At 45.3% G+C, this 23,133-nt stretch overlaps 1 protein-coding gene across 2 annotated transcripts in view; it reads left to right on the top strand.

Moving 5' to 3' along the window:
- The window catches only part of VPS35L (VPS35 endosomal protein sorting factor like), a 149,683-nt gene that overhangs the window by 38,462 nt on the left and 88,088 nt on the right, over nucleotides 1–23,133 (top strand). For both annotated transcript variants that reach the window (XM_039478174.2, XM_039478173.2), the window contains exons 9-12: nucleotides 9,273–9,332; nucleotides 16,542–16,638; nucleotides 17,634–17,681; nucleotides 18,975–19,068. In XM_039478174.2, coding sequence (XP_039334108.1) covers nucleotides 9,273–9,332; nucleotides 16,542–16,638; nucleotides 17,634–17,681; nucleotides 18,975–19,068 — 299 coding nt within the window. The remainder of the gene's footprint in view (nucleotides 1–9,272; nucleotides 9,333–16,541; nucleotides 16,639–17,633; nucleotides 17,682–18,974; nucleotides 19,069–23,133) is intronic.

Below are 23,133 nucleotides of genomic sequence, written 5' to 3'. Positions count from 1 at the left end.
GTAGCTGGGATTACAGGTGTGCGCCACCATGCCTGGCTAATTTTTGTGTTTTAAGTAGAGACAAGGTTTCACCATGTTGGCCAGACTGGTCTCAAACTCCTGACCTCAAGTGATCTGCTTGCCTTGGCCTCCCTAAGTGCTAGGATGACAGGCATGAGCCACTATGCCCAGCCTCACTGTTAAACTTTAATCCCAGCCACAGTCCTCTCCCATCTGGATGCCTTCTTGTGTTACTGTGGCTGCCCCTAGTCTCACACACCACCCCACAGGTGGAGTGGTCTTTTGGAGCCAGGTAGAAAGGTGTAGACCGCAAAGAATAACCTGGAGGATCAGGGGGCCCCTTTGCTGCTTGGCAGTGGTTAGTTAAGCCTGAACATTGTGCCGTTAGCAGGTTGCTCAAACCACACAGGTCTCTAAGCTGTATATGATTTGCCCCACAGTGAGGACCCCACCAGAACTAGGAAATAGGGTGCCTTCTGAGAGCTGAACACGTAGAATATCAGAACAGAGACATTCACTGTCTTACCAAGGAGGGACCAGTGGGCTCCTAACCCAACAAGTCTTAATGTAACCCACTGAAAGATATAATGTTAAGAAAGCAAACCGTCAGTCTGAGAAACCCACTCATTTCTGTGCATCCCAGTCCTGTCCAAGAGACTGGAGACCTAAGTATGCTAGCTAAAACAAGTAACAGGAAAGCTAACTAGCCTTGGAAAAGTGGGTATTTATTGGCTTATGCTGAAAAGTCCAGGAGGTACATCTGGATCCAGGAACCCAAACAGTGCCATTAAGACCTTGCCCTTGGGCCCAGCATGGTGGGTCACACTTGTAACCCCAACCCTTGGCCGAGCACGGTGACTCACACCTGTAATCCCAGCACTTTGGGAGGCCAAGGTGGGCGGATCACGAGGTCAAGAGATTGAGACCATCCTGGCCAACATGGTGAAACCCCGTCTCTCCTAACAATACAAAAAAAAAAAAAAATTAGCTGGGCGTGGTGGTGCATACCTGTAGTCCCAGCTACTTGGGAGGCTGAGGCAGGAAAATTGCTTGAACCTGGGAGATGGAGGTTGCAGTGAGTTGAGATTATGCCACTGTGCTCCAGCCTGGCGACAGAGAGAAACTCTGTCTCAAAAATCAATCAATCAGTCAATCAGTAAGTAACCCCAACTCTTTTGGAGGCTGAGGCAAGGTGGATCATCGAAAGTCAGGAGTTCAAGACCATCCTGGCCAATATGGTGAAACTCTGTCACTACTAAAAATACAAAAATTAGCTGGGCATTGTGGCATGCACTTGTAGTCCCAGCTACTCGGGAGGCTGAGGCAGGAGAATCACTTGAACCCAGGAGGTGGAGGTTGCAGTGAGCCAAGCACACACACCACTGCACTCCAGCCTAGGCAATGAGCCAGGCTCCATCTCAGAAAACAACAACAAAAAAAAACCTTGCCTTTGCGTTGGGTGCATTCTTGAGCTTTACAAGGTGTCCTCAGCTTTTGCTAGCTTTACTGCTAGTGGTTCCACGGCATGGAAAGAGCTGCTTTCTTCAGGCCTTCCCACAGAAGTTTCAGAATCCCATCTCATTGGCCTAGCTTGGATCACATGTCAGTCCTTGAGCCAGCTGTGGTATCTGGGGGATGAAGTACACTGATTATCTAGGCCTGGGTCACCCAAAACTGAAAAGAGTGATGCAGTTAGCAGAAGAAAGGGAGTGGATGCTACCTGGACAAAAAGAAGAGCTGTCCCAGCTGACAGATGGGCCCTGATAGGTTCAGATGGCCTAGAGCGGTGGTATCATGTTCTCTGCAGGCCACTAGGGAGGTGTCAGCAAATGGAAGGGACAAAAATTCTTGCCTTGGCCGGGCATGGTGGTTCATGCCTGTAATCCTAGCACTTTGGGAGCCTGAGGCAGGTGGATCATTTGAGGTCATTAGTTCAAGACCAGACTGGCTAACCTAGCGAAACCCCATCTGTACTAAAAATATAAAAATCAGCCAGGTGTGGTGGCGTGCACCTGTAATCCAGCTATTCAGGAAGCTGAGGCAGGAGAATCACTTGAACCCAGGAGGCGGAGGTTGCAGTGAGCTGAGATCACGCCACTGTACTCCAGCCTGGGCCACTGAGCTGATATTTCGTCTCAAAAAAAGGAAAAATCCGTGTCGTTATGGTGCTTATGTTTCCATAAAAGAGAATTTACTGGACAATTACATCAACCCAATTATATGTTAGATAATGATTCATGCTATGGAGAAAAACAGAGTGGGGTGAGGGGGTGAAGAGGAATGGAGGGGATTAGGTGAGGTGGTGAGGGTGCAGTTTTAAGTAAGATGCTCAGAGGAGGCCGCCCTGAGAGGTTACCTGAGCAGGTGCTTGAAGGCGGTGAAAGGTGAGAGGTGAGCCATGTGGGTCTGTGGGGCAGAGGCCAGGGGCAGAAGAGGCCATGGAACGGCTTGTGCAGAGATCCTGGGGTGGGAGCATTGGGAGCATGCCAGGCTGGCCTGAGAACCAAAGAGGCCAAGAGGGAGGCAGTGGGATGAGCTAGGGAGAGAGGCAGAAGCTGACATGGCCAGAGATCATGGTGGCCTTTGGGGCTACTGGAAGGACCTGGACTTTGACTCTGACTCTGAGGGCAGGAGGGGCCACCAGAGGGCGTTGAGCAGAGGAAGGAGGTGATCCCATGTGGGATTTAACAGGCTCTGTGTTGAGACTAGACTGTTGGGTGTGGGTGGAGCCCCAGGCCAGTGGCTGCACTTCTGGTGAGAAGGCAGGGGTGGTGTGGCCCCGGGAAGGTGGTGGAGATGGTGAGGAGCCACCCGGGATGGATGAGGGCTTTAGGTTCTCAGGATAGATGTCAAATCATACACTGCTGGTCCTTGACATGTCCATGTACACGGCTTACCTTTAGGGGGTGAGGCACTCGCTGGTGGGGAGAGGCTGGGGGCTGTGTCTGGCTCCCCTAGCAGTCTTATTTCTCCTGTGAATTAACCTCTTAGCCTTCTGGTTCCCTTTCTAGCCTCTCCTAAGTTTCTTTCGTTTGAGTCAGCTTCTCTGAGCGAGATTAGCTCTGGGACACTGATTAGCTCTATCCTGCCAGGCTGACCAGACCCAGACAGCTTACTCACCTTGCAAGAGCTATGGCCAGCAGCGCCCCAGCCCCGTCCCGGACTCGCGGGGCTGTAGTACAGATGCCTGCCGTCCTTGTTGTGTCCTAGAAAATAGCTGGGCTGGGAGTTGGGAACAGCAGTGCTAAACCTTCAACAGATGACGACCTCGGGCAGACTGTTCAGGTGCTTTGCAGATATTAAGTCGCATAGTCTGCCTAACAGCTTTGTGAGGTGGGGCTGGTTGTTATCCCCATTTTATAGATGAGGAACCTGAGGCATGGAGAAGGAAAGTAGCTTGCCCAGGGTCACTGGCAAAGTGAACTGCAGAGCTGAGACTCAGCTAGCTCTCTGCAGTCAAAGCACCTACTTTATGCCTTTTTATACATCGCTCATGGAGGAATGCGTATACCTTTTTTTTTTTTTTTTTTTTTTGAGACAGGGTCTTGCTTCATTGCCCAGGCCAGAGTGCAGTGGTGTGATCATGGCTCACTGCAGCCTGATTTGCTGGATCTCTTGAGATCCTCTTATCTCCCAAGTAACTGGGACCACAGATGTGTGCCACCATGCCCAGTTAATTTTTTTTTTTTTTTTCTCTCTGTGGGATCTCACTGTGTTGCTCAGGCTGGTCTCAAACTCTGGGAGTCAAGCCAAACTCCTACCTTGGCCTCCCAAAGTGCTGGGATTATGGGCGTGAGTCAGTGTACTCGGCCTAAATGCGTATATGTTTGACACAACAGTTTTACCTCTGGGAGTTTATCCCATTTGTAATAGCAAACTATAAAAGCCACTCAAGTGGCCAATAAATTATGGTGTGTCTGTATAGTGGAGTGCTGGTGGCTCTGTGAAATGAGGATGGGCTTTGTGTATCCACAGGGAAAGATCTCTGGAGGAGGTATTATTAAATGGAAGAGTCAGGATTTAGGGCAGCTATGGAGTATGTCACCTTTTATGTATGAGGAGAAGAAGGCTGGGCATGGTGGCTCACACCTGTAATCCCAGCACTTTGGGAGGCCAAGGCGGGCAGATCGCTTTGAGCTCAGGAATTCAGGACCAGTTCGTAACATGACAAAACCCTGTCTCTACTAAAAGTAAAAAAAATTAGCCAGGTGAGGTGTTACGCATCTGTAATCCCAGCTATTCGCGAGGTTAAGGTGGGAGAATCCCTTGAACCTGGGAGGCAAAGGTTGCAGTAAACCAAGTTCAAACCACTGCACTCCAATTGGGATGATAAAGCAAGACTCTGTCTCAAAAAAAAAAAGAAAAAAGAAAAAAGAAGGAAAGGAAAGGGCCAGGCATGGTGGCTCACACCTGTAATCCTGTAATCCCAGTGCTTTGGAAGGAGGGTGAGGCAGGAGCATCACTTGAGGCCAGGAGTTCAAGATCATCCTGGGCAACATAGCAAGACCCCATCACTACAAAAAAAATTAGAAAAATAGCTGGATGTGGTGGTACGAGCCTATAGTCCCAGCTACTCAGGAGACTGAGGCAGGCAGATTCCTTGAGTCAGAAGTTTGAGACTGCAGTGAGCTGTGATCATACCACTTCACCCTAGCAAAAGTGAGATCCTGTCTCAAAAAGAAAAAAAAAGTAAAAATCAGAATACATGTTCATATTCACTTGTGTTTCTCTAAGGAGAGATTAGAAGGATACCCAAGAAACTTATAGAAGTGGTTTTTCTCAGAGGGTGCGCAGGGCAGTGAGGTGGACGGGATGGGCCAGAAGAGAAACTGCACTCGCTAACCTCTGCAGCCATTTTTATTTTTGAATTTTGACCCATGGGAATGTTTTACCTATTCAAAACCAAACATTCACACAAAGTAGCTGCTTTCAGCACTTTTGAAAGTCCTCGTCCTTCCTCTCCACTTCAGAATGGTGTTCCCAGGGTGCTGTTGTTTTATTGTGAATAATATTCCTCAGGGCTGTGCAGGCTCCCTGCATGGACAGGCGCTCAAAGACTCTTTGTTAAGGTTTGGGGCTAATGAGCATTCACTTTGTAAAAAAGGAGTGAAACCCTGTCTTGCTTGATGGAAATGTGGAGTCCTGAGCTCCATTTGTCTGCACATGGTCATTACTCTGCTCTAAAATAAGATGCATGACAGTACAGGGACAGATGTTTCGTGGTTGTTGACATCGTTGACAAGAGGGTCAGAGCATCTTGTTGTGCCAGGGATGTAAGCTAGGGCCCCAGCATCCAGAGACTGGTATGTACAGTGTAAAGATGTGTGCCTGGCTTCAGCTGGGATTTCACTAGAGGCATTGGGCACAGAGGTGAGCTTCTGGCTTCAATTCCTGCTCCGTTTCTTCCAGGGTTGTGTGAACTTAAGCCTCAGTTTCTCCACCTGTAGAATGGGGCTATCATAGACCCTGCCTCCAAGAGTCTGGAGAGGATTAAATGAGAGGATTCATAGGAAGTGTAATGCCTCTCCTCTTGTAAGAGCTTGCTGGCAGGATTAGAGTAAACAACTTTGAGTAGTGCTTAGACAAAGTAAGTGCTCAGAAAATGCTAGCTGTTACCACTGTTATTATTTATTTTAGTATCTGATTAATAAGAAAGCAAATCAAGATAGGAAATAAATCTAGGATCAAGTGTTATTTCTCAGAATAGTTGTCTACTAGCTTAACAATAGACAAGTAGCTTTTATTCAGTCAAAAATAATTTTGTAGTTAAAAGCTTCTTAAGATAGGACAGTGAGGCCCCATATAGTGACTCATATCTGTAATCCCAGTGCTATGGGAAGGCAGGGCAAAAGGATTGCTTGAACCCAGGAGTTTGAGACCAGCCTGAGCAACATGATGAGACCTCATCTCTACAAAAAATTTTAAAGTTAGCCAGGCATGGTGGTGTGCACCTGTGGTCCCAGCTACTCGGGAGGTAGAGGTGGGAGGATCCCCTGAGCCCAGGAATTTGAGGCTGCAGTGAGCTGTGATTGCACCACTGCACCCCAGCCTGGGTGACAGAGCAAAACTCTGTCTCTAAAAAAAAATGAAGTAAAAAAGAAAATGAAGATGAAATACAATTTTTTTAAAAAACAGTTTTTAGAGGGATGACAACTTTTGTGTAGGAAATAAAGGTGTTTTGTGCTAGATTCATTCTGTGCACCATGGGAGGTGAGCAGTTACGCAGCTGCCCAATGTGGTTTGCTGTGTGGTGGTCCGCGGTAACACTGCCTGCATCCCTAATGCCAGCGTTCTGGGGTTATTACAGGGAAGGCCTCTCCCTGCATGAGGTGTGGCTGCTGTAGGGAACTCATAGCCCCTGGTAAGGAAAGCACATTCTGCCAGGAGGAAAAAGGCAGGTTGCTTTGAGAACTGGGGCTTGTTCTTTTGAGGCCTTCCAGGGGCTTCTAAATGGAACCAGTGGTTTGGAGCAGTGCTTCTCATACTTGGCTACACATCAAAATCACCTGGGGAGCTTTACAAACACCCGCAAGGTCCTAGCTGCATCCAGACCATTCATATGAGGACCTCTGCGGATGGACACAAACATCCACATATTTTCAAGAGTCGCAGGTGCTTGGAGTCTGCAGCCCAGTTTGAGAAGCACTGGCTCAGAGGGAAGAAGGAGGGAGGCTTGTTGCTGTTTCTGTAAATTCCAGAGGCAAGGCAGGTTTTAGCTCAAAGACCCACTGGTGTCTGCCTAAATTAGTGGTTCTCACACTTTAATGTGTATAAGGAATTCCTCGCAGGTTATTCAAAATCCGTATTCCTAGTCCTCATTCTCCAAACTTCTTCTTTTTCTTTTTGCTTTCTTTTTTTTTTTTTTTTTAAGAGGCAGGGTTTTACTCTGTTGCCCCGGGCTGGCTGGGGTGCATTGGTACAATCATAGCTTTTTCTTTTTTTTTCTTTTTTCTTTTTTTTAACGGAGTCTTGCTCTGTTGCTCTGTAGCCAGGCTGGAGTGCAGTGACACCGTCTCAGCTCACTGCAACCCCCGCCTCCCGGGTGATTCTCCTGCCTCAGCCTCCTGAGCAGCTGGGACTACAGGTGCACGCCACCACCCCCAGCTAATGTTTGTATTTTTAATAGAGATGGAATTTCACCCATATTGGCCAGGATGGTCTTGATCTCTTGACCTCATGATACACCTGCCTTGGCCTCCCAAAATGCTGGTATTATAGGCATGAGCCACCACACCCAGCCCACAATCATAGCTTCTATCTCTGCCTCTCAGGTAGCTGGGACTACAGGTGTGCACTACCATGCCTGACGATAAAGTATTCTTTTCCAGTAGCTATAAGGTGGAAATCTGCATTTTCAGCAAGTGCCTTCAGGCAATTTTAATGTAGCTGGTCCAAGGCCAGGCATGGTGGCCCACACTTATAATTCCAGCACTTTGGGAGGCTAAGGCAAGCAAATCACTTGAGCCCAGGAGTTCAAAACAAGCCTGGGCTGGAAATACAGGGAACTCCCATCTCTACAAAAAAAATAATTGGCCAAGCATGCTAGCACATGCCTGTGGTCCCAGCTACATAGGAGGCTGAGATGGGATTGCTTGAGCCCAGGAGGTGGAGGCTATAGTGAGCTCTGATCATGCCACTGCGTTGTAGCCTGGTGACAGAGTGAGAGCCTGTCTAAATGAATGAATGAATGTGGGTAGGTAGGTATGTAGGTAGGTGGTCCACACCAGGAGAAGCACCTGGGTGGTACCTCTTCACTTGGCTGGCGTCCATCACTTAATCCTAACATTGTGTCTTCTCTTGATATCATTTGATTTCACGTTCTTCAACCTGAAATGATCCTTGTATTTGCCTGTCTCTGTTTCCATGTATGGACAAGGAGTGTTGTTCTTTACTACCCTGAATAATGGGGTTATGAAAAACGTGGAAATATTTTCACATTGAAGGTGACTTAGGAGAGCTTAGAAAATGAGTAAGAACTATAGTTTTTACCTGACATATTGATAACATTTCCCAAAACACAGGCACAGAATAAACAAAGCTTATGCTACCAGTTCAGGAGTTTAGGCTGTGCACCTGTTTGTGTAAAGAGAGTTTTACCCGAACACAGCCACGTCCATGTGTTTGCACATTGTCTGTGGCCACTTTTGTGCTACAGTGGCCAAGATGAGTCACCAAGAAAGTGACCTATGACCTGCAAAACCTCTAGTATGTTCATCTATCCAAAAAATACTGAGTACCCACTGTGTGCCAGGAACTGATCAGTACTGAGAATATGTCAGTGAACAAAACAAGCACAAATCTCTGCCCTTGTGGAGCTTGCATTCTAGTTGAATCTCAAATTCTGGTGGTTCTGGGCACCAGGATGTCACATAAAAGAGTAAAAGCACGCTGATGATGAGAGACGGTGGGGGGTGCTGGAGACTGCGGCAAACTGGGTGGGACAGCTAATAATTTGCTCTAGCTGTGTTGTTACCTATAGAGATAACGGCCACAGTTTTGGCATATTTTATGTGAAGGAGGAAATACGCATGTGGGTTCTCCCAGGTTACAGAGTTTGTTTTATTTTTTGAGACAGGGTCTTGCTGTCTCACCCAGGTTGGAGGGCAGTGGGCAATCATGGCTTACTGCAGCCTTGAACTCCTGGGCTCAAGCAATCCTCCCACCTCAGCCTCCCAAGTAGCTGAAACTACAGATGTACGCTGCTGTTACTAGCTAATTTTTTTGTACATACCTGGTCTCACAGTGCTGCCTAGGCTGCTCTTGAATTCCTGGGCTCAAGCAGTCCTCCTGCCTCAGCAGCCTCCCAAAGTGGTAGGATCACAGGTGTGACTCACTATGCCTGGCCTCTCCCAGTTTTTGCATGTTGGTAACCAATTCAAAAAATGTTACAACACTTTGTGGGCTGTTGTGGTGTGGCCACACACAACTGGTCACAGGCTGGACTCGGCCCACGGGCTGCCCATTTTCACCTCTGGCCTAGCATAGAATGTGGCCCATAGTCTGGGTATTGGAGATACCTGAGGCTCGATTAGACAACAAAGGACAAAACCATCACTTTCCTGTCTTTCAAAGAAAGTAAAAATCTACTTGAAAAACTAAAAACAAAAGCAAAAGAAACATGGCTTAAAATATGTCCCACCAGGTGGCAGCATACCATCACGAGTTAAAGCCTGTCTGGGTGATGATACTTCTGGGTCCCTATTAACAAACATTTATTTAGTGTTTGCTCCTAAAGAGTACGATACTAACACCATCTGTCCTTTTCCTCCCAGGAAAGCTTGTGTACGAGCGCATCTTCTCCATGTGTGTGGATAACCGCAGTGTCTTACCAGGTAATGTCACCGCTGTTCCTGGAGTGTCATTCTGCCCTGGAGTCAGGACTAGAAAGCTTTTTATTGAGTTGGGATTCGTTGAGGCTTGATCAAGTTTTTAATTTTGGGTGTGTTAAAGTAAAAGAAACACCTTTGAAGATTTCTAGTCATCTCAGTCTTCTAAAAACATTAGAAGGTTTCTAAATGACCTGTCTGGGAACCCAGGCAAGTAATTTGAATCTGCAAGAATGAAAAGGCATTACACTTAGATTCAGTTGAACTTTCACACCAACTTACTTCCCTCTGCTGCTTGACTTTAATATTTTTCCTATGTATCTTTCTCTCCTAAGAAGCAAACTGCTTGGGGAAAAAAAAAACAACTTTATGTGTATTAATGAACAATGTCAAATAGATCAATAGTAATTGATGCTTTGAATTCACAATCTATACCCAAGTGATTTTTCATTAAATTGACGGTCAATCCATTTTAAATTCCTGCGAGGTTATAATGGGACAAGTGGATGATGAGTTTCTTCTGTCATATAAATTTTAAGAATGATGTGTCTGGCAGTGCAGGACTCTCAGCCGCAGCATCCTTTCCCTTTATCTTCTTAACCTCCAAGCACTGCTATGAGGAAATGTTCTCATCTGTCCAAGCTAGAGCAACCAGCTTGCTCCATTGCGGCTCCATGTCCCTCTCCTCCTGTAATGGGACTTCCTAGGAGGTGAATAGAAGGTGATTGTGGCAGTAACCTATAACATGACCTATGTTCTTCCTTCTTTCTTCCTTCCTTTATTCCTCCCTCCCTCCCCTTCTCTTTCCTTTTTCTTTTCCTCTGCCTCCTCCTCTCCCTCTCCTTTTCCCTTTCCCTCTGCCTCTTACCAGTCCATCTGTCAATTGGTCTATCTTGATGGGTTTTTATTTTTGAGACAGAGTCTTGCTCTGTCACCCAGGCTGGAGTTCAGTGGTGTGATCTCTGCTCATTGCGACCTCTGCCTGCCAGATTCAAACCTCGGCCTCCTTAGTAGCTGGGACTATGGGCACCTACCACCATGCCCTGCTAATTTTTGTATTTTTAGTAAAGATGAGGGTTTTACCATGTTAACCAGGCTGGTCTCAAACTCCTGACTTCAAGTAATTTGTCTGCCTTGGCCTCTCAAAGTACAGAGAATATAGGTATGAGCCACCATGCCTAGCCCTTTTTTTTTTTTTTTTTTTTTTCCAAATTTAATTTTTTTTTTTTTTTTTTTGAGACGGAGTCTCGCTCTGTCACCAGGCTGGAGTGCAATGGCACAATCTTGGCTCACTGCAACCTCTGCCTCCTGGGTTCAAGCAATTCTCCTGCCTCAGCCTTCCGAGTAACCGAGGCTACAGGTGTGCACCACCACGCCTGGCTACTTTTTGAATTTTTAGTCGAGACAAGATTTCACCATGTTGGCCAGGATGGTCTTGATCTTTTGACCTCGTGACTCGCCTGCCTCAGCCTCCCAAAATGCTGGGATTACTTTTTCATCTTTGTAGACATGGGGTCTGCCTATGTTGCCTAAGCTGCTCTCAAACTCCTGGGCTTAAGCGATACTCCCACCTCAGCCTCCCAAAGTGCTAGGATTATAGGGATGAGCCACTATGCTTGGCCTCCCTATCTGTCTTTTTAATACTGTTTAGTGTGTGTGTTTGTCAGAAAGAAAAAGAACTCTACAGGCCTTTAGTTCTCAAAATGCTTTTAGGAGCCATCTTTTTTTTTTTTTTTAAGATGGGGTTTCACCATGATGGCCAGGCTGGTCTTGAACTCCTGATCCACCTCAGCCAATGCACCCACCTCGGCCTCCCAAAGTGCTAGGATTATAGGCGTGAGCCACCGCACCCGGCCTAGCCATCTTGTTTTTTTGTTTTTTTGTTTTTTTTGAGACGGAGTTTCGCTCTTGTTACCCAGGCTGGAGTGCAATGGCGCGATCTCGGCTCACCGCAACCTCCGCCTCCTGGGTTCAGGCAATTCTCCTGCCTCAGCCTCCTGAGTAGCTGGGATTACAGGCACACGCCACCATGCCCAGCTAATTTTTTGTATTTTTAGTAGAGACGGGGTTTCACCATGTTGACCAGGTTGGTCTCGATCTCTCGACCTTGTGATCCACCCACCTCGGCCTCCCAAAGTGCTGGGATTACAGGCTTCAGCCACTGCGCCCGGCCCATCTTGTTTTATCATAGACGGGCAGACCCAGTATTGAAGAGTCTTGCCCAGGGCCCTGCCACCAGCTAGTGAGAACCTTGCTCTTAGTGCTGCACCTGCATTGATCAATACAGCAGCCACCAGCCACATGTGGCTCTTGAGCACCTGAGATATGGCCAGTCCAAATTGAGATGCGCCGTATTAAAAAAGACATTGGATTTCAAAGACTTGGTACAAGTAAAAGATGGTAAAGTGGCTCACTAATAGTGTTTATGTTGATTACATGTTGAAATGGTATTCTGGATGAATCGGGTTAAAGTACATGATTAAAATTAATTTAACCAGTTTTATTTTACCTTTTTAATGTGGCTTATGTGGTTTTTCTTTGGGACCCTCCATGCCACTGTGTCACACCTGTGATGATGTTTTTTTCAGCAGTTCCTCCCATGTTCTGGGCATCTCAGGGTTGGAGGCAGTGATCTGGTAAAGGCAGGAAGAGGCCAGCCCAAGTGGAAAGGAAAGCCCTTCTCTGCCAGCTTGAGGATTTGAGAAATCTGAATCCATTTTTTAAAAAATTATTATTATGTTTTTTCTTGAGTTGGAGTCTCACTCTGTTGCCCAGGCTGGAGTGCGGTGGCACGATCTTGGCTCACTGCAACCTCCCCTGGCCGGATTTAAGTGATTCTTCTGCCTCAGCCTCCTGAGTAGTTGGGATTAGAGGCACACACCACTGTACCCTGCTAATTTTTGTAATTTTAGTGGAGATGGGGTTTCACCACATTGGCCAGGATGGTCTTGAACTTCTGACCTCAGGTGATCTGTCCACCTTGGCCTCCCAAAGTGCTGGGAGTATAGGCTTGAGCCACCACACCCAACCAAATCCATTCAATTAATTCACACTTGTCAGCATGTAACATGCTATATTATCGGCAGTAAACTTGAGCCAACAGGTGAGATTGAACCAAAACAGGTTTTTTTGTTTGTTTGTTTTTGTTTTTTGGCAACAACATCATTAAAAAGAAAACATTTTTGATACAGGCTGTAATTCTTCCTATTGTTGTATACCCAACCTCTTTAAAATTTTCTTATTTATCTGCCTGGCCCCCAGAGGCATTTGAGTTTGTCTCTACTGCAATATAATCTTCCTTCTCCCAGTCTTCAGTGACTATACAAACAACACTTTAGGGCCAATTAAGGAAAAATTACTAATAACTAACTCCCTGCCTAAACTTAAAAGTTCAAAACAACAGGCCAGTCCTTGTTTAGATATGTTAATTATAACACTTTTATCACCAAAATTCTTTCCTTTCTAAATAACTATTTTTGACCTTGAGCAAAGAAAATCATTTGTTGTTTTTTTTTCTTTAAATGATATCATTGTTTGTAAATCTTCGTCTGTTTGTGTTCACTCCAGTTCCAAGAACCTGAAAAGAGCAGTAGATTATCTTTTTCGAAGCTGTTGGTGATCTAAGGAATGACTCTTAAGTATAATTATCATGAAAGCTTTGGAAATCTACTGTGCAGGATTCTGCCGGAAGAGATTATGTGTGAAGAGAAATTCGGTGGCATCTGTACTCATTCTTTCCATTTGAATCAAGTTCTGTTGGGTGAATTTAATACTTGAGCCCTTGGGGTGAATTTCATACTTGAGTCCTTTGCCTGCAGGAGTTTTAACTAAGGTATAGCTCTTCTGAGTTGAGACAGACACAGTATCTTTTGGGTGCATGAAAAGCACACACTACTAGATGCGGTCATTTTCTTTCGACAGTTCTTAATCCAGCATATGTGTAAAGAGGCCAGGGACTCTGACGTCAAATCATTTTATTTCCAGTTTGGGAGGAATAATTTGGGTTTATTGTATTATGGTTCCCATATCATCTTTTTGGCATTCCCATCTTCAGTCTTGCCCTGTGGCTGTTGTGGGCCACATCAGGATAAACAGTGGCCTTAACTGACCTGGCCTTTCCAGCACATGCTAACTAAGATGGTGCCAATCCCTATAACACTGTTATGTAAAGAGACCTCTTGCTGCTAGGGTAGAGACTTGGCAAGTAAATGAAAGAACTAGACTCATTGGTCTCCTGCCTCTTCTTAAAATATCCACAGAAGTTCAGGTTTGAAAAAAAGCAGCACCGTAAAAGAAAAATAAGTGGGTGCTAGAAAGAAAACCTCTGTTCTTGGTTATATTTAAGTGTCTTCTGAATTAATTTCCAGATTTTGAAGGATTCCCCACATAGCAACCCAGGTGCTAAAGTATAAACTGTGTCATGTCATGCCAGTTCTGTGCTCAGAACCCTTCAGGGGGTTTCTGTTATGTTTAGACAAACTCTCAAACTCCTTACCAAGGCTTCACCCCTGCATAAACTGGCTTCTGATGCTGGCCACACCCCATTCTCCTCAGCAAATTAGCTTGCTTTCTGTTCTTTGGCCATAGTGAGGTTATGCCTACCACAGGGCCTTGCGCTTGCTGTTTTCTCTCCCTGAAAGACATCTCTCCCACATCTAGGCGTGGCTGGCTCCCTTTCCTGATTCAGGGCTCAGCTCAGAGGCCGCTTCTGTGGGAGCCTTCTCTGACCACTCCATCTAATGAGCCCCCTCCCCTAAATCTCACTCAAGTCACTCTTTCTTCCAGTACCTCGTTTAGTATGTTTAATAGTACTGGCTACTGTTAGATGTTATCTTACTCGTTTGCTTGCTTATTTTTTTTTCCTGTTTATCATTTGTCTCCCCCGACTGGAATGTCAGTTTCCTGTAGATAGGATCTACCGTGTGCACTGTTACCTCCCCAAAGCCTAGAACATCACCTTTAGTTGGGCCTTAAAGCATCTGTGTTGGGCACATGAAGTAGAGGAATATAATACTTAGTTTGCTATAAGAGCTTAAAGTCCTGCATAACATAATCATTTTCCTAAATTATCTCTTGAGCTGGAAGGAAAGCCTAAAGATTCTGTTTTGGTGTATGCAGGTGGTCGTATAGCTTGCAGTCAGTGTGTGTATGCAGGGCAACCCGCCTTTAGCCTGATTTCCAACTCTTTCAGGCAGCCTGAACCACTGTTTGTTTTAGCCTTTGCTGAACCTCTGTTCCTTCAGCTATAGAGTGAGAGATTTTGTAGATGATCTCAGAGACCTATTTTTGCTTTTGGATTTTAAGCCACAAAATTCAGTCATAGGAAGGGAAATTAACACTGCTCCTCCCTTTCCCCAAAGAGAAGATTGAAAATGAATTTAAGAATGACTGCTATCTTTTTCTGTCTGGATCTCTTGAAAGTAGGAAAAGTTACTTCTTATGTACAGATTCAGGCCAGAAAGGGGAAAATGGTCATATCCCATTCTTTTGAAAATGGTAAGCAAATAGTTCTCAAGTGAACGAAGCATGCCAGACATCCAAAAATAGATTGAGGAGATTACAGTTTCAAAATATCTGCAGTTGTGATTTGTGACTATTCTCTGCTAGAGAAGTACCTAGAAGTTTGTCTTTTTTGCTGATTCTATAGGAATTTTGATCACTGTAAGATACCAACAAGTGACAGAATCAGGGATGAAAATGACTCATTGCAAAACAGGATGAGAGCCAACAAGCTAAGAATCATTTGCTATATTCTAAAGTAATTAACTTGTACCTTTTATTTATTCATTTATTTTTTTGAGACAAGGTCTTGCTCTGTCTTACTCTCTCACTCTGCCCCACTCTGCCGAGGCTGGAGTGCAGTGGCTCGATCATAGCTCACTGCAACCTCAAACTCCTGGGCTCAATTGATTCTCCCACCTCAGCCTTCCAAGTAGCTGAAACTACAGGTGTGAACCACTGTGCCTGGCCAGCTTCTGTCTTTTTGAATTAATCTAAAAGTATAAAACACCCAGTGGTGGGATCTTTGCCAAAATTATTTAGAAGAAATCATTTCCATAGGAGAGCTAAACAGTGACCTTCATGATGTTGATGTTTTGTTTTGTTTTTTCTTTCATTTCTTCATATTCTCTTTCATTCCTTAAGATTATGTCAAGTCCAGAACTGTGAGAAATAAATTTCTGCTGTTTAAAAATATGTATGTCAAAATCAGGGTTGGGTATGAGTTCCAGAAAACTCGAAATCACAGTAATGAGGGTCGGGACTGATGGGCAGCTAGCCCCTGGTACCAAGGGTCCTCACTTGTGTCTCATTCTCATGATTCAGTATGGCTGCAGAGGTTCCAGCTGTCATGTCTACATTCCAGTCAGTGTGCAGGAAGGAGGAGTGAGGGAAGGCAGGCCCCTTCCCTTAAAGATACTTCTCAGAAGTTACCCTTCTATTATATATCCTGGGACTAAAACTTGACCCACAGGACCACACTTAGCTGCAGGGATGGCCCTGTGCCCTGCAGAAAAACTGCAGGTTCTTTGATTAAAGAGGAAGAGAATAGCTAATGGAGTAAACTGCCAGTTTCACCACAAGGTGACGTGTCTTGGAGCCAGTCTTGAGCTGGCAACATAATTCTGGCTGATTTCTCACCTCAGGGGCCTTGCTTTACCTTCCTCTGACCCAAGTGATGTGTAGAGCGAAAGCTTAGGTCACGTTTCATTTTGCAGTCTCAGGCCCCTGAGGCATCTGGAATTCTCAGCAATGTTGTCTTAGTTATTGGTGGGTAACCAAGAACCTCTGGATTATATTAGAGGCAGTGGCTAATGATGTAGGCTGCAGGGCCAGACTGCCTGGGTTGAATTCCAGCTCTTAGATTTGCTTGCTATGTGCCTTGAGTGAGTCACTACATTCCTCTGTGCCTTGGTCTCTGCATCTATAAAAGATAATAAAAGTACATACCTCAGAGGGTTGCTATGTGGGATCAGGTGAGCTGTCTGTAAAGCACTGCACTGTGAACAGCACTTGGCACTTAGAAAGCCCATGTTTGTGTAAACTCTTGTTACCATCAGTTGCTTCCTAATAATGATATTAGGAAGGAAACACACAGGCTGAGTACCCCACACCCTTTTCTGCTCCACAATAATGTGTTCCCATCCTGCGACTCATAGCGGCTATAAAAGATCCTGAGATTTAGGAGGGCTGACAAGTCTTGTTTTTGTATTACAGATCACTTTTCTCCAGAGAATGCAAATGACACGGCCAAGGAAACATGCCTAAATTGGTTTTTCAAGATTGCTTCCATCAGGGAACTCATTCCGAGATTGTATCCTTTTTTTTTTTGTCCGATGATTTTGAAGATAGGCCAAAGAGTTGTACTGTTAATAGAAGCCATGTGATGGGATATCCTGACATTCTCATTGAAAATTTGGTCCTGTTACAGTTCCAACCTGAAAATACAGGGCAAGCCACATTGTAGAAGCCCTTGGACTCTTGCTCTCTCCAAACAGTTTTCTTTTACTTTCTTTTTTTCCTGAGATAAGGTTTTGCTCTTGTTGCTCAGGCTGGAGTGCAATGGGGCGATCTCAGCTCACTACATCCTCCGCCTCCTGGGTTCAAGTGATCCTCCTGCCTCAGCCTCTCAAGTAGCTGGGATTACAGGCATGCACCACCACGCCAGCTAATTTTGTATATTTAGTAGAGACAGGGTTTCTCCGTGTTGGTCAGGCTGGTCTCGAACTCCTGACCTCATGATCCACCCACCTGGGCCTCCCAAAGTGCTGGGGTTACAGGCGTGAGCCAGTGTGTTCTGTGTATTGTCTTTTACTTTGAATATGATGCCATGTGTCAGGCTTTTGTTTCCTTGAGGAACATTCCCACATTAATTCTCTCAATTAAAATGCTTCATATTTGTGTTTTCTCTGATTCCAAGAACTTGAAAGAACAGGGTGAAGCTTTGCAAGGCAAATGCCAATATTGAAGAACAGAGAATTCGACTTACACATAAGTTGCATCTTAGTTATCTTAAGTTCATTCTTTCCCCATAGAGCCTTGATTAGAAATACTCAAAACCCAGTTTATATTTCATCATGCAACTATGAGTCAACATGTAACATTTTCCGCAATTTATTTTGAATACGTATGAAACTCTGGAAACCATATGTAGAAACCGTAAGTTGCCTTGGTTCTCTGGATTGTTGAGGTCCATTGTGGTCCCCATCTCCTAAGACCTGCCTACTTCTGTTCATGGATTATTTAGTCTTTTCTCCATAGAGAATAGACCTTCTGGAAAATGTCTTCCTTAACAGGATGTTTTTGTAGTTACGTGGAAGCATCCATCCTGAAATGTAACAAATTCCTCTCCAAAACGTAAGGTTCTTCTGTAATATCTAGAACCATAACATTTCTGAAAATCTCTTATGTGTACACCACACAGTAATGGCAATGTAATAGTAGCCATTATTCACTGGGTACTTAGAGTATGTTAAGCACCTTCTGTGCATTTTCTCATTGAATCCAAATGAAACTTAGTGAAGTAGAGGAACCATCTTCATGCCCATATTAGGGAGAAGAAAGCTCAAACCTGAAGAAGTTGATTGAGTTGGTCCTGGAAGATCAGCTCAACTGGATTTGAATCTTGGCTTTACCAATACTAGATGTATGATCTTGAGCAAATTATTTAGAGCCTCAGAACCTCAGGCTCCCTCTCCTGGGAACATGGCCCTAAGAAGAGGTCTCAGGGGATCCTTTGAGTCACACTTGCAACAATGAGAGTCACACCTGGCACATGGTGGGCCTGTGATCAGTGTTGATGATGATGATAAAATTGATGACATCAGAATCAGAAGCCTTTGCCATTAGTGGCTTAGGCTCATGCTACTCTAATTTATTGCAATGTTTTGAGAGTAGTTACAAGACATGGGGGACCTAGATCTGCCTTCTGCAGGGCAGGTGAATTGCTGAGTCATGTTAGATAGCTAGATAATAAATTCCTTGAAGCCAGGGAGTGACTGATTTGATGGTGCTCCACAGATAGCTCTTCTGATTGGATTTAGAATTTATCTCAAATGTGTTGGATTTGGATCTAGGGATGCCTGGAGTCATTTGGGGGATAACACGGGTGCTGAAGAAACAGTTATTTTGCCTCACCAGTTGGAGGAGGATAATGCCTTAGGCAGAGGGAAGACATGTTGCAGGAGAAATAAATCGTAATTCATATTGGTGGTGGTGGGGATGCCAGATGCCAGCCTGAGATTCAAGGAAGGGACAGGATACACGACAGTGTATCTGTGGCAAATGAAATAGATGGGGAGAGAAGATCAAGGGCTGCCCAGTCGATGGAAAATAATTGGAGACAAAAACTGTTAAAATTAGTGAGATAAATGTGACCTTGAGTGGGGAAAAAATGTGGTTAGCCTCCAGCACTGAGCAAATGATAAAGATGAAAGAAATCATTCAGTGAATGAATTGCATCAGAAGAGAAAGACTGTTGTTACATTGCCTTAGAAAACTGAAACTCTGACCTTGGTTTGTTACTGAAACTTGATTTTTCTTCCCCCCACCCCCAAATTTAGGAAATTTTCATTTTATCTTTATTTTAAAATAAAAGAACAGTGAGTTCTCACGTCATGTATAATGCTGGCCTCTTTTTGTCTCTTGCAGGGGAATTTCAGAGTGTCTGCCTCGGTTGACATGCATGATCAGAGGGATCGGAGACCCGCTGGTGTCCGTGTATGCCCGTGCCTACCTGTGCCGGGTAGGCCATGCGAGTCGCTGCCCTTGACAGCAGGGCTCCCTCCCGCCTGTCTCCTTGAATGTTTACACGGGGCTCTCCACCACCCCGCAAGTCATTGAGAGAAGGCCTTTATTAGCTGCTAATTTTAGATCGTGGCTCTGCCACAGAAAGTAGAACTATAGGGTTTGTTTTAAAAATTAATTTTAAAGTAGACCAACTTATCATAGCTCTAATTAGGGGATGTTTAAGGTCATCGTCTTACAAATGAACTGGTTTTCAGAATTAATTGTTTTGCAGTTCTTCCTGGGAAGGAGGCTCCCAGGGCCTTTAGGCTGACAGGTTTTTTTTCATTGACTTGAAACATGCTCTTCCTTTGTCTTGACTTTGATTGCTTTATTAGTTTTCCTCTTGGCAGGGGAGCAGTGTCCCCCATGATGGCAGGCCTCAGGGTCTGTGTGGCCTGGCTCAGGTGGCTGCTGTTAAAGGGGCTGGGGGAACTGATGAGAAATTGTTTGCCCGTGCCTTGCTTTAAAGCACCATGAGGCTTCAATTAAGCTATTAAGTTTTTTGTTTTGAAAAACATGAAGGGTATATGGTCTGTCTGTCTTTTTTTTTTTTTTTTTGAGACAGAGTCTCACTGTGTCCCCCTGGCTGGAATGTAGTGGTGCCATCTCAGCTCACTGCAACCTCCACCACCTCCTGGGTTCAAGCGATGCTCCTGCCTCAGCCTCCTGAGCAGCTGGGATTATACGTGCATGCCACCACATCTGACTAATTTTTGTATTTTTATTAGAGATGGGGTTTCACCATGTTGGCCAGGCTAATCTTGCACTCCTGACCTTAAGTGATCTGTCCACCTCAGCCTCCCAAAGTGCTGGGATTACAGGCATGAGCCACTGCGTCCAGCCAGTATATGGTCTCTCCATAGTTTTCTTCAACTCACTCAGGTACTTTGCCTCTGTCAGGACTTCCCTAGTAGTGATAATCTTCGCCATCGTCCCATGAATATTGCGCATCCTTAGAGAGGGATCATTGCCCCTGGTAAGCCCCGGACTTCCTTGAGGACAAAGCTGCACTTAGAACCTCCCCCATGAGTTTGCACCTTATTAAATCAGAAGGCGAGAACGTGTAGCCTGTGATTTGCTTCTTCTGTGTGACAGCCAGTAAATTTCGGAAGCCCTGTGGTCTCAAGTGTCATGAAATACTAAGTCAGTGCCCTCAGAGTGAGGAGCTGATACCCATTATGAAGGACACTTTTTATAGGTCTGTTTTTTGATACTGAGAATGAAAGAAAAAGCCTTTCATTTTTCCTCTTCGTAGCAGAGGCCAAAGTGTGTATGCATCGCCTACTGCTTGAAACCCGGGGGGGATTTTTAATCCAGGGACATCAGGTGTGTGTCCAAGGGCAACTTTTGAATATATTAAAGCTTGACTACTACTCCCAATTCAGTGTTTGCTGAGGCCCTACCGTGCACAAAACACAATGCCACATACTCTGGGAGAGATACAAAGATACTGTTTGCATATTCTTTTTTTTTTTTTTTTTTTTTTTTTCTTGAGCCAGAGTCTGGCTCTGTTGACCATGCTGGAGTGCAGTGGCTCGATCTCAGCTTACTGCAACCTCTGCCTCCTGGGTTCAAGTGATTCTTATGTCTCAGCCTCCCAAGTAGCTGGGATTACAGGTGCCTGCCACCATGCCCAGCTAATTTTTGTATTTTTAGTAGAGATGGGATTTCACCATGTTGGCCAGGCTGGTCTTGAATTCCTCACCTCGGGTGATTTACCTTCCCCAGCCTCCCAAATTGCTGGGATTACAGGTGTGAGCTACTGCACCTGGCTTTGTTTGTGTATTTCTGCTCTGCTGCCTTTTGCCTTGTAGAACACAGCAAATGCTTTGAACACATCTTGAAAGCGTTTGAATAAGGCCTGATGTCGGAGACCCTTGATAAAGACTTAGCATCATGCTATGTGTTATGCAGATGATTCTGGTTATTAAAGAGAAATCAGAAAGTGGTGAAGTATGCATTCTTGCATGCCGGTTCCCTTTTAATGTTTGAAGTCAGGTACATGAGCTAGGGTAGACGATCGTGTTTGTTACATATAAAATGCCTTTGAATGGCAGATGCAACTTGAAAACACTGATGATGAGAGGATGCAGAGGACAAAGCAGACCCATTTCAGCAAGACCGGTAGTAAAGTGCCCTGCTTCTGTTGAAATCATTTTTATCAGTCCAGGCAGTGCCTCGATTCCCCTCGTTGGATAGTTTCTATTAGTCTTTTAACATAAAAAGAATAAGAGAGGCTGGGCGCAGTGGCTCATGCCTGTAATCCCAACACTTTGGGAGACCAAGGTGGGCAGATCACTTGAGGTCGGGAGTTCAAGACCAGCCTGGCCAACATGGCAAAAACCTGTCTCTACTAAAATATACAAAAATTAGCCAGGCGTGGTACGGACCTGTGGTTCCAGCTACTCTGGAGGCTGAGGCATGAGAATTGCTTGAACCCAGGAGGCGGAGGTTGCAGTGAGCCAAGATCTCACCACTACATTCTACCCTAGGTGACAGAGCGAGACTGCCTTAAACAAAAAAAATAAGAGGCAGCCTGTGTATTAGTAAGGATTCTTTCAGTTGCAAGTGGCAAAAACCCAGTTCATACTACTTTAAGCAAAAACAGGAACTTACTGGCCAGTGTCTGGAGAGGCCAGTGGTACTGCAGGCATGGCTGGATTCAGGGCCTCAAAGGGTGCCGTCAAGAATTAGCCTCTCCTCACATCGCTCAGCTCTGCTTTCCTCTGAATTGGCTTCATTCTGTGGCTTGTTTTTTTTTTTTTATGTGATGGCCCCATAGTGGCCTCTGGTTTCCATCCTACCACCTTGGGAAAGTGTGTCTTCTCGCCAGTAAATCTAGCCAGAGCCTCAGGGCTGATTCTGGGGGATCACTTCAGGTTGCTTGTTCACCCCTAGACGAGTTGCTGTGGCCATGGGTTGGGGTCTGTGTGCTTACTGACTGGGCCTGGGTCACATGTCCCTGCCTGGAACTCGGGGTGGAGTGGATCCAGCTCTACCACAAACCTTATGGTCTGAGAGGAAGGTTTGATTCTCCAGAGATAAATCTAATCTGCAGATACCAGCAACAAGGGGAATGAATGCTGGGCAGGCCGAAACAGCAGATGGCAGTCATGAGCAATACCCTTGCCACTCTGGGTAGAAAGCTTTTAAACCCAAGCAGATATCCAAGCTGCCCATTTGGCCTGATGAGAAGAGAAAAACAGAAAACAAAAGCTCTGAGTGGGTGGAGTGTTGGGGAAGCCTGAAGCTGTTTATTAAAGGAAGGTATAATTAACTCCTAAGTCATGGCCCCTTCTGCTCATCTCCATGGCTCGGTCAGGCCGGCCTTTGCTGTCACCTTACAGATAATTATTGTCTTTTCTGCAACATGATTAAGTGGAAGGAGAATCAGAACATGGTAGAACTGGATCTGATGTTTTTTGTTAGTGTGTGTGTGTTTTTTTAATCTATGTGCTTGTCCTTGGAAACAGTACTTCCTGTACCCAACAACCATAGAGCTGCTCTTGGAATGCTCACACCCTGGTGGTTTCAAATGACATCTAAAAAACATTATTATTATTACCCAACATGACCTCTGGGTAGTGGAAGGTGAACTGGAGAAATCTATCCCCATTTGAGGAAACAGGAATCCAGTCTTGCTCTGTTGCCAACGCTGGAGTGCAGTGGTCCAATCTCGGCTCACTGCAACCTCTACCTTCCAGGTCCAAGTGATCCCCCCACCTCAACCTCCCGAGTAGCTGGGAGGGACTACAGGCATCGCCACCACGCCCGGCTCATTTTTGTGTTTTTAGTAGATACAGGGTTTCACCGTGTTGGCCAGGCTGGTCTCAAACTCCTAACCTCAAGTGATCTGCCTACCTGGGCCTCCTAAAGTGCTGCGATTACAGGTATGAGCTACCACAGCCCAGCCTACGAAGCTGTTTTTGTGGTTAAGCAGCAATTTGGAATTGAAGCGTTTCTGAGGAGCTTAGTTTAAGAAACGCTATGATGTGTTTTTAAACATACAAACCCCTCTCCA

Source organism: Saimiri boliviensis, chromosome 12 (assembly GCF_048565385.1).
Source record: "Saimiri boliviensis isolate mSaiBol1 chromosome 12, mSaiBol1.pri, whole genome shotgun sequence".
Taxonomy (NCBI): Eukaryota; Metazoa; Chordata; class Mammalia; order Primates; family Cebidae; genus Saimiri; species Saimiri boliviensis.
The sequence above is the reverse complement of the archived record's forward strand: the minus strand, read 5'-3'. Positions and strand labels throughout refer to the sequence as shown.